This window comes from Haemorhous mexicanus, chromosome 20, assembly GCF_027477595.1.
Source record: "Haemorhous mexicanus isolate bHaeMex1 chromosome 20, bHaeMex1.pri, whole genome shotgun sequence".
Taxonomy (NCBI): Eukaryota; Metazoa; Chordata; class Aves; order Passeriformes; family Fringillidae; genus Haemorhous; species Haemorhous mexicanus.
In genome coordinates, this window is record NC_082360.1 from 1990845 (window position 1) to 2003327 (window position 12483).

Genomic DNA, 12483 nt, shown 5'->3' on the forward strand with positions numbered 1-12483 from the left:
TGCAGGCAAATGTGGGTGTACTTTTATTTTTCCATTAATTTACATTTCAGTTTCCTGAATTCAGAAGACCCCACATTTTAGCATAATTTATGATGTCCTGAATTGTATAAATCTTGGTGTTCTTTTTATAGGAACAGATTATATACTCTGTGCAGCTGACAGAGACAAATGCCACACTTACTCCCTAGAGAATTCTAATCTCCCCCTCAAATTTTAAGATGTCAGTGAAAAACAATCTCCCTGTTTCTGAAACCCAACCCCAAGGAGCAATGATACTACCATCCATAAAAATAACTGGTCTGGGATCCTTAGGGATGTATTGCTGACAGAATAGTTCAGGCCAAGACAGGGCAGATGTCCACATCATAAATCTGGAAAGGTTATGGCTCATGTGTGGCAGAAAATAGAGGAGAGAACATTCATGGCCCAAAGAGTACCTCCCCTGTGAGAAGAACCATCATTTGGAGACCATTTAGTGTCACATATTCTTCAAAACTCTTGTAATCAATCTCCACAACTCATCACCACCAATGCAGTGGCTACTGAAGGTTTCCATTCATTCAAAAACCTGCCAGGGAAATCCATGAGAGGAAAACCAGGTCTAGACTCCTGATCCCACACAGAACAAAGCAGGACTGTGATGTGCCTGAACCAGGAGCACTTGAGGAATGGGACAATGTTAAAGCCTCAGCACATCTGCCTATCTCATCATTCCTGTGCTTTTCAGCCAGATGTTATCAAGGCTGAGTCACTGCCAGGACAGTGCTCTGGGCTGGCCTTTGTGTCCTGACATGTCTGTCACAAGAAGCCAGCAGGCAGCAGCAGGGCAGGGATGTCCCCCTTGCCAAGCGGCCATGGAGAGCCTGGAGCCCAGGTGCTGCTGCTCTGCAGCCAGGACAGCCTCTGTTTGCACAGGCAGTGCCAGACACAGCCACTGCTTGTGCCTCTGGGCAGAGCACACACCTGGCAGGCAAAGCTCTCTGTGTGTTCATGGAGTGCACAGAAAGCTGCTGCAGTCAGGGCCAGCTGGGGCCTCTCCTTGCCTGGGCAGAGCGGCTCGTGCCGTGCCTGGTGATTCTGGCTCCAGGCTGATGGGGGTTTCAAACCTGGCAAGTCAAGTTTGCAAAGTGCACGAGACAGAGCTTGGGGAGGCAACATGATGTAGGATGGATTTGTAAGGATCTAAAGCACCTGAAAGCAAGTGGGTGGCTCACTAGTGCCCCTTGGGTGCTGGCCAAGACCCAAGAGCTTTAGGTTGAACTCTTCCAAGCTCCTCCCTCAAGGAAGTTTCTTTGCTCCCCTGTGGTCTCACAAGCTCCCCTTTTCCCCTTGAGTCATTAACTTCTGAATGTGTAATGCTGGGTTAACACAGAATATTTCAGCAGAGGTGCCACCAGAACTTTATACAGAGCTCCCTAACAGTTTCCAAAGTACAACACTGGTACAATCCACATCACTGTGCCTGTTTGGGAAACCCACAGAACACGTGATTTTTGCTAATGCACTCAGCTCTTATTTTCAGTCACTCTTTGCTGCTGTGCTCTCATCTTACCTTTGAACTAACAGGGGATTGTTTTATTTACTGCAGTGTTACACAGCAGTGGATCAAATATTAAGTTACCATCTCAGTTGTCAAGAAACCTATAAACAATCCTGGTTTTCATGTTATAATGCAAATTTTCCAGCAGTCACAGCTAACATGGTCCACCTGTGACTGGCTTTAGATGCAAGGGATTTAATGAGTAGTACTGGCTTCTCCCAGGAGGCTTGTGGTGTTCCTATTTCTCAGAAGAGTTATTGCAAGAACTCTGCCAATTAAAAAAGTGACATCATACCTCCTGTTGCTCTTTCACCCTGGGATTTCCTATTAGTTTCTTTAATTAGAGCTTTTTGCTAGCCTTGAGCTGACTGAATACTGATGCCCAATATATATTTCAAGGCTGAAGAACTGGCAAGTTGCTAGTCCAGTATAAAGCACAGGTATTATCTTCTGTTCTTCCTTCCCATTGCCTTTTTAATCCTCCTACACTGCAGATCAGAAAAGAAATCTTGACCTGAAATTTTCTCAGCAGGACGGGACTACACCTACACCAAACCTTCACCACCTATAATCCAGACAACCAAGTGAGCCAGCAATTTGCAACAGTGCCACTCACACCCACATGCTGGGGATCCCTCAGGGACCTTTTCTCCACCTGCAGAGTTTGCAATCTCTGTCTCCTCTTCCTCAGTATGACTTGTCTCCCTTGGGAGAGCAGCAGCTGGTTAAAGCCAGTACCTGATAACTCTGGCAGTTGTGGAACCCTGTGAAGGGAGGGCCAGCCCATGACGTGGGGAAAAATAGACTTCTTGGATTCTGACATCCCTGCTGGCTTTTTCCTGCCATCCCCATGAGGTAAGTTTGTGGTTTGTAGCTCTGGCCTGCAGTCCACATGCTCTACTGATGGCTTCATCAAAAACTTTATCTTTCTGTGTGTGATTTTCATTTGCTTAAGGTAACAAGCAGCCAGCAGCTGACAGGAAAGGCTCCAGCAGGCAACCCAGTGCCCCCATTTTCAAGCCAAAAGGCATCTATTATTTAGCTTTTTAATTCCCTTTGGATGATTCCCTTATGCTGACACAATCTTCCCTAAATATTCACAGTACCTCCTATTTTCTTGGCTACAGGATACAGCTGAGATATCTTGTCTTTGACACATCTGCTTTCATACTGTGGCTCTTTTTAAAGGCTTCATTTATTAATACTTTGAGGAAATAGTGTCATATGTAAAGACAGGTTTCTGCTCTCTACTTGTTAGAACTTGAATTTCCACCTGGGAAAGGCTTTGTCTTGGTTACCACCATGAATAATCCCTGCCTTGTCTAGCTGGGACTACAGTAGCTCAAGAAAAGTATTGGGCATGGCTATCCATGAAGTCTGTTTTCTTATCCCTTGGCTCCAACTTCCATTAGAAAGGTAAGAGTTTCACTGACACATTAAACACCAGGACTCCCCATGTTCACTGAGGCACAGGATTGCCACCATAGCTATAAGCAGAAGAAATCTGAATGCAAGGGCAACAAAAAGGAAATCTGAATGAGCTGGGAGTTATACATCCCTGGATAGGCACAAGAGATTGCATCTGCAATGTCTGAGAACAGTCTGAATGCATCTGAATCACCAAAACTGGCCTTCGGATGGAGAAAAAATCAGTTCCCTGCAATAAGCTTTATCTGACAAACCCTATTCATTCAGAGTTGCAGTCAGATTAAATCTCTGTCACTCCAATCCCTTAGTGTTATTGGCAAATTTGCAAAGGTGCAATCTGTGACTCACTCACATGGCTTTGATGAAGATTTTGAAAGATAAGACTCCTTGTGAGCCATGGAGGTATTGCTCTCATTATCAACTGCCAGCCAGCTACTAATTAGCTGCTGATTGAACAGTAGAGACAGTTAAGACAATTTTCAAAGGTTACAACCACCCATTTGTCCAGCCCATCCTCAGCTTCCAAATGAGATGCCTGCAAGAGACACTGTGAAAACACTTTACACAGCCTCAGGGTGTTCAGCAAGGTATTTCATATCATGTGTTATTTCCACATCTATCTCCTAATCCACACACTCAAGTCAAGTCTCTAGTTTGTGAGCTGAATGGTACCAAGATAAAATCGTGGATGGGGGCTCAGGATGGTGTCCTAAAGGGATACAGACTAGTAATGGTGACATGCCACCGCTTCCCCACTTGACTCTGCTGCCTTGCTGTAATTCCTGAATTAACAGCCAGTCCCAGAACACAGGGCAGGGGAAGCCATGGTTAACAGCTGGCAAAGGGTGAGGCAGCTGCCCTGTCTTCATCTCAAGAAGGATCTATTTTCAGCACAATAAATTCCTCCCTCTTCCATGGGAATGTCAGCACTGCAGATCCTTGTTCCCTCCTCGCTACTGTGCAGTAGCTGTAGTGTGAACTCCAGCCTGTAGCTGGAGTCTACCCTCAATCTGCCTCTTCTCTTTTGACTCCCCTGTGTTTTGCATCCAGCTGTAGTGGAGCCCAGCCCTGAAGAGATGGAAGCCTTGGCAGAAAGTTAATAGAGGCACAATCGATTTTAATTCCCTTTTTTCATCAAGGTGTTGTTGCTTCTTCCAGCAGGTCCTTCCTTTCCCAAGGACAGATACTGCTGTTGCTCCTCCAAACCCTTCCAGAGTAACACTGCAGCTCCACTAGTAAATTAAACATGTCCAGGAACTTAGGCCAATTGGCATGGAACTGTTTGTGCTTATAGAAGTAAACTATTTCTGTATCAAGCATGGTGAGGCTGGATGCAGACTGTATTGGGAAGGGTCCCAGAAAATGCCAGCTGTCCAGTTATGCCTTTAAATCTGCTCAGGAGATGTGTTGTTGGCACAGGTCAAAAGCTTGACAAGAAATGTGCTAATGATTTATTAGCAGAAGTGATTGGCTTCCCCTGTCTGCAAAGGTTCCCTGCCATGAGGCAGTGTTCTAGGAAAGGCAGCATGAAATGGACTTTTCCCCAGTAGGACAAGGGGTAACAGATTTAAACTGAAAAAGAGTTATATATTAGACATTAGAGAGAAATTCTTCCCTGTGAGGGTGGGCAGGCCCTGGCACGGGTTGTTTAGAGAAGCTGTGGCTGCCCCTGGATCCCTGGAAGTGTCCAAGGCCAGGCTGGAGGGGGCTGGAGCAGCCTGGGATAGTGGAAGGTTCTTTCAGGCTCTTTCCAGATGAATCCATTCTATAATTGATTCTCTAATTTCACTGCAGGAAATTTAAGAAGTGCTATCAGTATTGGTAGTTTCAATGACACAAAAACTTTGGATATCCACTGATTTACCATGATGTTCTTCTCACATTTATCTCCATTTTTGACCTCTGTAAACATAGTCCAAATTACTTTTTCTTTCTCACTTTGCCCTGAAACTTCAATGCAATGTTTAGTTTATTTGCCTTTATATTATTCATTGAGATTACTTCTGAAATTCCTAGCCTGTGAACAAGGAGCCGAGATGGAAAAAAACCCAAAACCAACACACCAGTATTCTGTCAAAGATTACTTAAGAGGTTTTCAGGTTATTGTTTCCATGTTTAAGTTTAACTTTTTCAGCCTAATTACTCCTCAGTATTTCTTACCTGTTCTTCCATTGTCCTTGTGTATTTTCCTAGTTCAAAGCACTACTGACAATATTGAATAGGTCCCTGCAAAGCCTTGGCTAATATATAAATCTTCTCTTGGAAGACTTATGCAAATCTGTGCAAATATCATTGGTTGTACCATCTACCAAACTTCTCACATGTGTCCAAGTCATTCATGGCAGCATGCTATTTTGGAATGATTTTATCAATACATTTTCAAGCAAGATATGTAAATCACCTACATTTTTCATCTAGATCCTCTTCCTTTATACTTGCTGCTTTTTTAGTCAAAATGGCAATAACTCAACATTTTTCACTTGGCCTGTAGCTCTTTCTTCTAATGAACAAGGTGTTTTACAGCAGTGTACTAAAATATCAGCTAAAGAGTTGTCCCTTTTGTATATTCTTATTTAAGTGAAGGTAGAAGACAACAGTCAAATTAAAAAATAAATATTTTAACGTATTAATTTTTATTTTTACACCTAACCAAATTTAATGTCATCAAGGGACTTCCTCTGGAACAGAAAATGTACTGTGAGGTATCACCAGGAGCTGTCAGCTGGGATTTGTTAGATCAAGATGACCATATTTGCAAGGACTAATAACAGTCCACCAAAACAACTAAGACATTGAAATGTCTTTTTATACTGAAAGTTTTTCTTGTAGTTTGCAATGCAATTATGTGGTAGTTAGAAATACTCAGAGTAATGCCTTTTCCCTCTATCATGCTTAGAATGAACAGATATTTATGCTGCCTGCCCATACCTTTTGTCTTCCTGCTCTGTTGAAGCTTATAGGGAACTGATGATGACTTTAGCATCTCTCAATCACACAGTGTCAGATAAGATAAATCTGGGCAGATGAATTCAGCTTTTTGTTCCAGCTATTCAATTATGCTGTTACCTTGTTCTGATATTGAAACCATCATTATTTAAATCTCATTCCATAATGAAGTACATCTAGTTATAGATTGTTGGAGTTTAGTGGGTCCTTGAGTTCATCAGATAGTTGAATGTTTCCTACCAGACACGAGGCTGAAGCCCTCCCAATCTATTAGTTAAGCTGCCTCTAAATTATCACCTGCTTTTGAAAGAAATAGAACTTCCCATTCCTGGCGAGATGCTGGCATTGCAGGAGCATGTTTACAGCACTGCCTCTGAGATGGCACGGTTTCTGTCATATGATACATCTTTGGAACTATGACTCTCCTTGCTACTCAGGTGGACTGAGCATGCCAGAACACCATTAAGATACTTCTAAATCTCCACTCAACTCTGAATTTTCTGAATTAATTCAAATGTAAGACCACATTCTTCAATACACATAGTACTGCCCCAGTTATGCTTGACAAAAGTTACCTGAAGAATTTCAGTTTTATTAATGTGTCCTGCTGGGATATCTCTGCTACCTTGGATCCTGTATCTTGTGAAGCAAACACTGCAGCACATGATGTTATTTCCCTCTGTGCTTGTACATGGAAAGAGACTTGAGAGGGACAAGGAAAAGGGTTCAGGTATATATCACCCTGCAAAGGGTGGGCAAAGAGCAGCAGACATTGATATCAGAGAGAACACACAAGAAGAAATTAAATTCTCCAGCCATCCCCTGCTGAGTTTCCATTAAGTCCTGGCAGCAGTGGGAATCAGCGACTTCTTTTCTCAGCTGTTGCTGTAACCTAAAAAGAGCCCTGAAAGGCTCCCCTGAAGGTCACATTGAGAACACAGGTCAGTGCTGCACTGGATGTGTGGCTCATGGAAAAGGCAGCAGGACAGTTTCTTTTATGACATACATTTTATCATATTTTAGAGGAGTTCAGTACATAGACATTTTCCTCAGCTTCCCTGGTAGAGCATAGATAATTCTATTCTTCTCTCTGCACACTGAAAATTACCTGAATTTGTCATTATGCCTCAGTGCATATAAACATCATCAGGTTTAAATTGATACTACTCTCTCTAAGTTGATTTCACTCAATGTGTAGAAATTGTGTAAGGGTCCATAAACTAAACAAAAGTTCTTCATCATTATGTATTTTGATTTTTTTGCAGTCTCTGGACAATATAAAACAATCATATCAGGAAAAAACTGCCTATAATATGAATTTGAGAACACAATTCAGTAAAAGGATAATAAAAATATTCAGAATATTTGAAAAAACAGAAAACCACTATAACTCTGTTTACAATGATAGAGGGTGTCACCTGAGTTTAGGACTGTGAAATATACTGGCAAAGAATATGTTGCTCATGCACAGAAAAGTTTTAAAGCAGTAAGAATTAGAGGTGAATATCCATATATACTTACATTTAGATTTTGTAGGACTGTTGCATACCATAGTTATGGATGTTATATTGAAATGTACACAGTAGTGTATTTTTTCCTGTTGTAAAATTGGAAATTTTACATATTGAGCATATCTTTCATTCACCTTTACTGCCCTAACTTCAGGAATTCCTTCACAATTTTTTCCTCAAAGAATATATATGGGTCTGTTCTGCTATATAGCTGTGGAAAGCTATATAGCAGAATAACATATAATATATAGCTACATAACACAGGTGACAGTTGTGTCCTCCTGGAAACACTGACCAAACACACTTGGCCTTTGACTAAATAAAACTTGAATGATTTGCAGCTAGAGAAAATGTCATCTGACTACTGAGAGGAGATTAGGGAGCAAGGAAGGAATTCTTTCTCACAGCCTGACTCACATGTGAGAAGCTACCTTAGGTCCCAGCCTGACAGCACTGCATAAGACAGGCTTGCTACATGCCACTGAGAGCAGGACTTAACAGAAAGGCAACAGCAGCTTCTCAGAGAAGACCTCAAGGATAATGGTCAGACCCCCAACAAACCCAGCCTCCAGTAGTGGCACATTTGTTACTTCTCTGGGAATCCCATCCCTGTGTCTCACCACATTCATCATAAAATATTTCTGCCTTATATCTATCTGAAATCTATATTTTTTCAGCTTAAAACCAGTGCTTCTTGTGCTTTAAATTCTTTGCTCTCTTTTATACAAGCCCCCTTTAAGTATTGAAGGGCCTCAAGAAGGTGTCCTTGAACCTTTCTCATCTCCAGGCTGAACAACTCCAATGACTGGACATGGCAATTACTGCTGTGGTTTAGTGAGGGCGGTGGTGCTGTTTGGTCAAAGGTTGGATTCTGTGATCTTGGAGGCTTTTTCCAACCATAATGATTCTATGATTCTGTGAAGTAGCTCAGTTTTTTTTCACAGGAGGGGTGTTCCAGTTCTTAGCCCTCCTTTGGAACCAGTTGAACTGGTCCAGGACTTTCTTGTGATGGTAACTTCTTTTACAAGTGATGGAGGAGCCAATCTGGAGGAGGGTTGTGTTGGACCTTATTATCACCAACAAGGAGGGGCTGATGGGGAATGTGAAGCTCAAGGTCAGCTTTGACTGCAGGGACCATGAAATGGTGGAGTTAGAGATCCTTGAGACAGCGAGGATGGGACAAAACAAGCTCAGAACCCTGGACTTCAGGAGAGCAGACTTTGGACTTTTCAAGGATAACTCAGGAGTGAAGCATCCCAGCAAAGAGAAAGTCAGTCAAAAATGCCAGCAGGTGTGCGTGGATGAACAAGGAGCTCCTGGATGAACTCAAATGCAGAAAGAAAGCCTACAGAGGTAGCCCAGGAAGAATATAGAGAAATTGTCCAAGTAACAATTGGACAATTGTCCTCTGCTTCTTGTCACTTGGAAAGTGTCCAAGTGACAAGGAGCAGAGGAAAGCTAAGGCTGTGATCGAATTAAGGGGATATCAAAAGCAGCAAGAAAAGCTTCTGTAGGAATGTGGGTGATAAAAGGAAGACAGGAGAGTTTCAGCCCTCTCTGTAAGAAATGGGGTCACCTAATTTCCTGAGATCTAGAGAAAGCTGAGGTACTCAATGCAATTTTTGCCTCTGTGCTAACCAGCAAGGGTTTAAGACACATCATCTAATTTGCAGAAGGCAAAGTCAGGAACTGGGAGAATGAAGAACCACCCACTGTAGGAGAAGATCAGATTTGAGACCACTTAAGGAACTTAGAGGTGCACAAGTCCATGGGACCTGATAAGATCCATCCACAGATCCTGAGGGAGCTGGCAGAGGAAATGGCTAAGCCACTATCCATTCTACTTAAGAAGTCGTGGCTGTCTGGTGAAGTTGCCACTGTAGAAGGGGAAACATAACCAGAGGTGTTTAATATCTCTTTAGCCAACAGGAGCAGTGGGTTCAGGGGCATCCTCTGCAAGTTTGCCAACAACACCAAACCTCATGTTCCTTGTTGAAAGAGGTATGGGTATTCAAATGGCACAGATCTCTACAAGCCCAAATCTTTACCTCAAGATTTCTTTTGTTTATGGTGCAGATTGACAGGTCAAACTTGGAAAAAAAAATATAAGAAACAACTGAGGTCCCGTCCTGGATATGGGTATTTTCTGATTAATTAAAACACCATCAAGAAAAAAAGAAACATCTATATTTAAGCTGCACTGATCTACATAGCAAAAATCACAGCACATCTTACAATACTCACCTTAGCACAAATTCATGCACATGCTTATTATTCTTTCTTGGAGAATCTCCCATTTCTTTTGCAATTTCAAGTGTACAGATTGGTATATATGCACTAATATAGGAATGCTCCTTTTCATGTATCAGAAGTGACCTCACATCTCTCTCTGAAACCTTCCCCAGTAGTTCAGCTACACCCTAGCTTCTTATTTATGTGACAAAATCTTTGTCCCTTATACTATGTTGCCCTGTCTATGACTTTCAGGCACCAGCACTATCACACTATCACAGAGATTGTTCCTCTGCTTTCAGAATCTTACCAGCACATCCGCCAAATGCTTTTCATAATACTGACTTCCCCCTTAGTGGCTTGCCCAATGTATTCCTCTAAGGCATTTCTTACAAGATTCACACCATCACAAGGGGAAGATAAAAGCTGACATTCCCATTGTACAGCTGGGGTAGCTGCAGCACAGACATACCAAGCAATCCATCCCAGGTCGTGCAGTGAGTCGGTGGGAAAGCCAGCAATAGAATCCATAAGTCCTGAATCCAAGTTCTTTAAGTGCTTTGACTAGTCCAGATTCCCTCCTTAACACCCCTGTCACATTATTTATAGGAGATGTATTCATATAGCCTCTAAGACATCAAAATTTTCTAATTATATCTAGTCATGTCAAATGACAATTATGCCCTTAGTTCAGTTTGCCAGACAATGCTTAGCCAAAGAGGGTTTGCCAAAATATTTTTGACCGAAGAAAGAGGAGGCATCTGCAGCATCTGCAGGCGAGATCGTATAAAATGTCCCTGCAACACGTCTGCCCTGGCTCCACAGAAAGCTCCAAGGTAAGGGATGGGGTCTGCAGGCTGCCAGGAAGGGGATGGCAGCCTAATGTGCCACCACATTCCTGCTGCCTCTGGTGCTCCTGTGCAGGAGGGGACTCCATTACAAATCTGTTTTCAAGGCACCTGCATGTTTTCACTCTTGATTTTTGCTCAGCAGCAATTTGGGAACTGTCATTTCTGTTTTACAGCACTGATCAGCTGCCAGCCCAGAAGCCACACATCTGGTGTCACGAGAGGTAAGATGCTGATTTTCTAATTTATAGGGACAGAGACAGATCCTTTTGGGTGGGTGTGTGTATGGCTGAGTGAATGGTCACTGCTTCACTGTATATTCTTAAATCCACTGCAGTCACAGTATAAGGTGGTGGGGTGCTGAAGGTTGGTATGGTTTTCAAGTGTATTATTGAATCAGAGAACCATCCAGGTTATAGGGGATCTCATAAGGTCATCTGGTCCACTCTTTAAGGAGCTGTGTTTGAAGTCTCTGACTACTCATAGCAGGCCAGAAAATCCCCATGGGGACATTTTTCACTTACAGCTTAACTCACCTAAAAGGGAGTGAGATCCACTGCCTTGCCATCACTGTTGTTGCTGTGTAACTGAACTGAGAATACAGTGGGAAAACTGCAAAATTCAGCATTTTGTCTCAGAATATCTAATGTGATATTTTGCCTGAAATTTGCCATGGAACCACTAAAGCAGTAAGAGCTGTAATATAAGAAACCAAGCTCTGATTGACACCTCTGTAAAAGGCAATGCTGCCCTTTGTTCCCTGCTCTGCTTGTTCTCTACCTCACAAGAAATGGAAGAAGCACCCCCCTCCTCTGGAAGCCACTAGCCATTCCTCCAGAGACAAACAAAGAAATATCATGTTATCTTTTCTCATTTTAGTACAAATAAACACAAGATTAAATGTTATATAAATATAAGGTACTTAACTTTATAAAGAAAGAGATATTTAAGTGTTTTCCTAAGCTGCCTAGTGATTGTTTATTTTTTTTTCCTCAGGGCAGGGGAAAGAAAAATATATTTCAGATAAATTAATTCAGGCTTTAAAATTTCTTTTTTTAAAATGCTTAATAGAGCTTTAAATCTTTTAAATTTGTTTTTCTCTAAGATTCTATGAATTTTTAAAAAACAAAAGAAAGTACTAGAAAAGGAACTATCTCAGTGTGGTTTGAAAAGCATTAATCTTCTTTTAACAGTCATGTTACAATTTATGCCTGGATTCAAGCAGTCAATAAAATGAGAGAAAATTGTATTATTAATACAATTATAACATAGTTCTAAATACTGAAACTGAGTCATTAAGAAGCTAGAGTTTTCAGTATGCAGTTCAGACAGAGGAGTATTAGCATTCTGATCTTTGTAAAAAACTATCAATTGTGAGAAAAGAGCATTAGATTATTTCCAAACAATTTTAAGAGTTCTTAAGCAGTTGAAAGGATTTTTGAGGTTCTTAATTCCATAGTACAGTGCCTAAATAGTTGAATTCTAAGTATCTAAAGATTATTTAAATGTGATTTCAGTAAAGGCCAAATAATATCCCAAAATATAATTTTGACATTTCCCATAAATATTGAATTGCACCAATGCAAAAATTCATAATTCCTTCCAAAAGACTACCAGCAATATTAAGATTTTTTTTTTTCCCCACAATTTCTCCTTTCTTCTCCTAACAAATGCTTTCTTTCTGGCAAATTTGAGCAACATATCTCCTCCTCCACAGTGTTCTCAGCGGACAAGCCCCTCCATAAAGTGCAGCCATGTCTTCGGACGCTGAGATGGCCATCTTTGGGGAGGCGGCTCCTTACCTCCGAAAGTCAGAGAAGGAGAGAATTGAGGCCCAGAACAAACCTTTTGATGCCAAGTCATCTGTCTTCGTGGTACATGCAAAGGAGTCCTTTGTAAAAGGGACAATCACAAGCAGGGAATCGGGAAAAGTCACTGTCAAGACTGAAGGGGGAGAGGTGAGTCAAAAACAAGAGTG

The 12483-nt window shown here is 41.7% G+C and overlaps 1 protein-coding gene and 1 long non-coding RNA gene across 3 annotated transcripts in view; one reads left to right on the forward strand and one right to left on the reverse strand.

Annotated features, from left to right (window-relative positions):
• LOC132336706 (uncharacterized) overlaps nt 1–12483 on the reverse strand; it is a 31988-nt gene continuing 19505 nt past the window's right edge. The window contains exon 6 of the long non-coding RNA XR_009488928.1: nt 1–12449. This is a non-coding gene — a long non-coding RNA (uncharacterized LOC132336706). The remainder of the gene's footprint in view (nt 12450–12483) is intronic.
• LOC132336691 (myosin-1B-like) overlaps nt 12260–12483 on the forward strand; it is a 15783-nt gene continuing 15559 nt past the window's right edge. For both annotated transcript variants that reach the window (XM_059864462.1, XM_059864463.1), the window contains exon 1: nt 12260–12463. In XM_059864462.1, coding sequence (XP_059720445.1) covers nt 12260–12463 — 204 coding nt within the window. The remainder of the gene's footprint in view (nt 12464–12483) is intronic.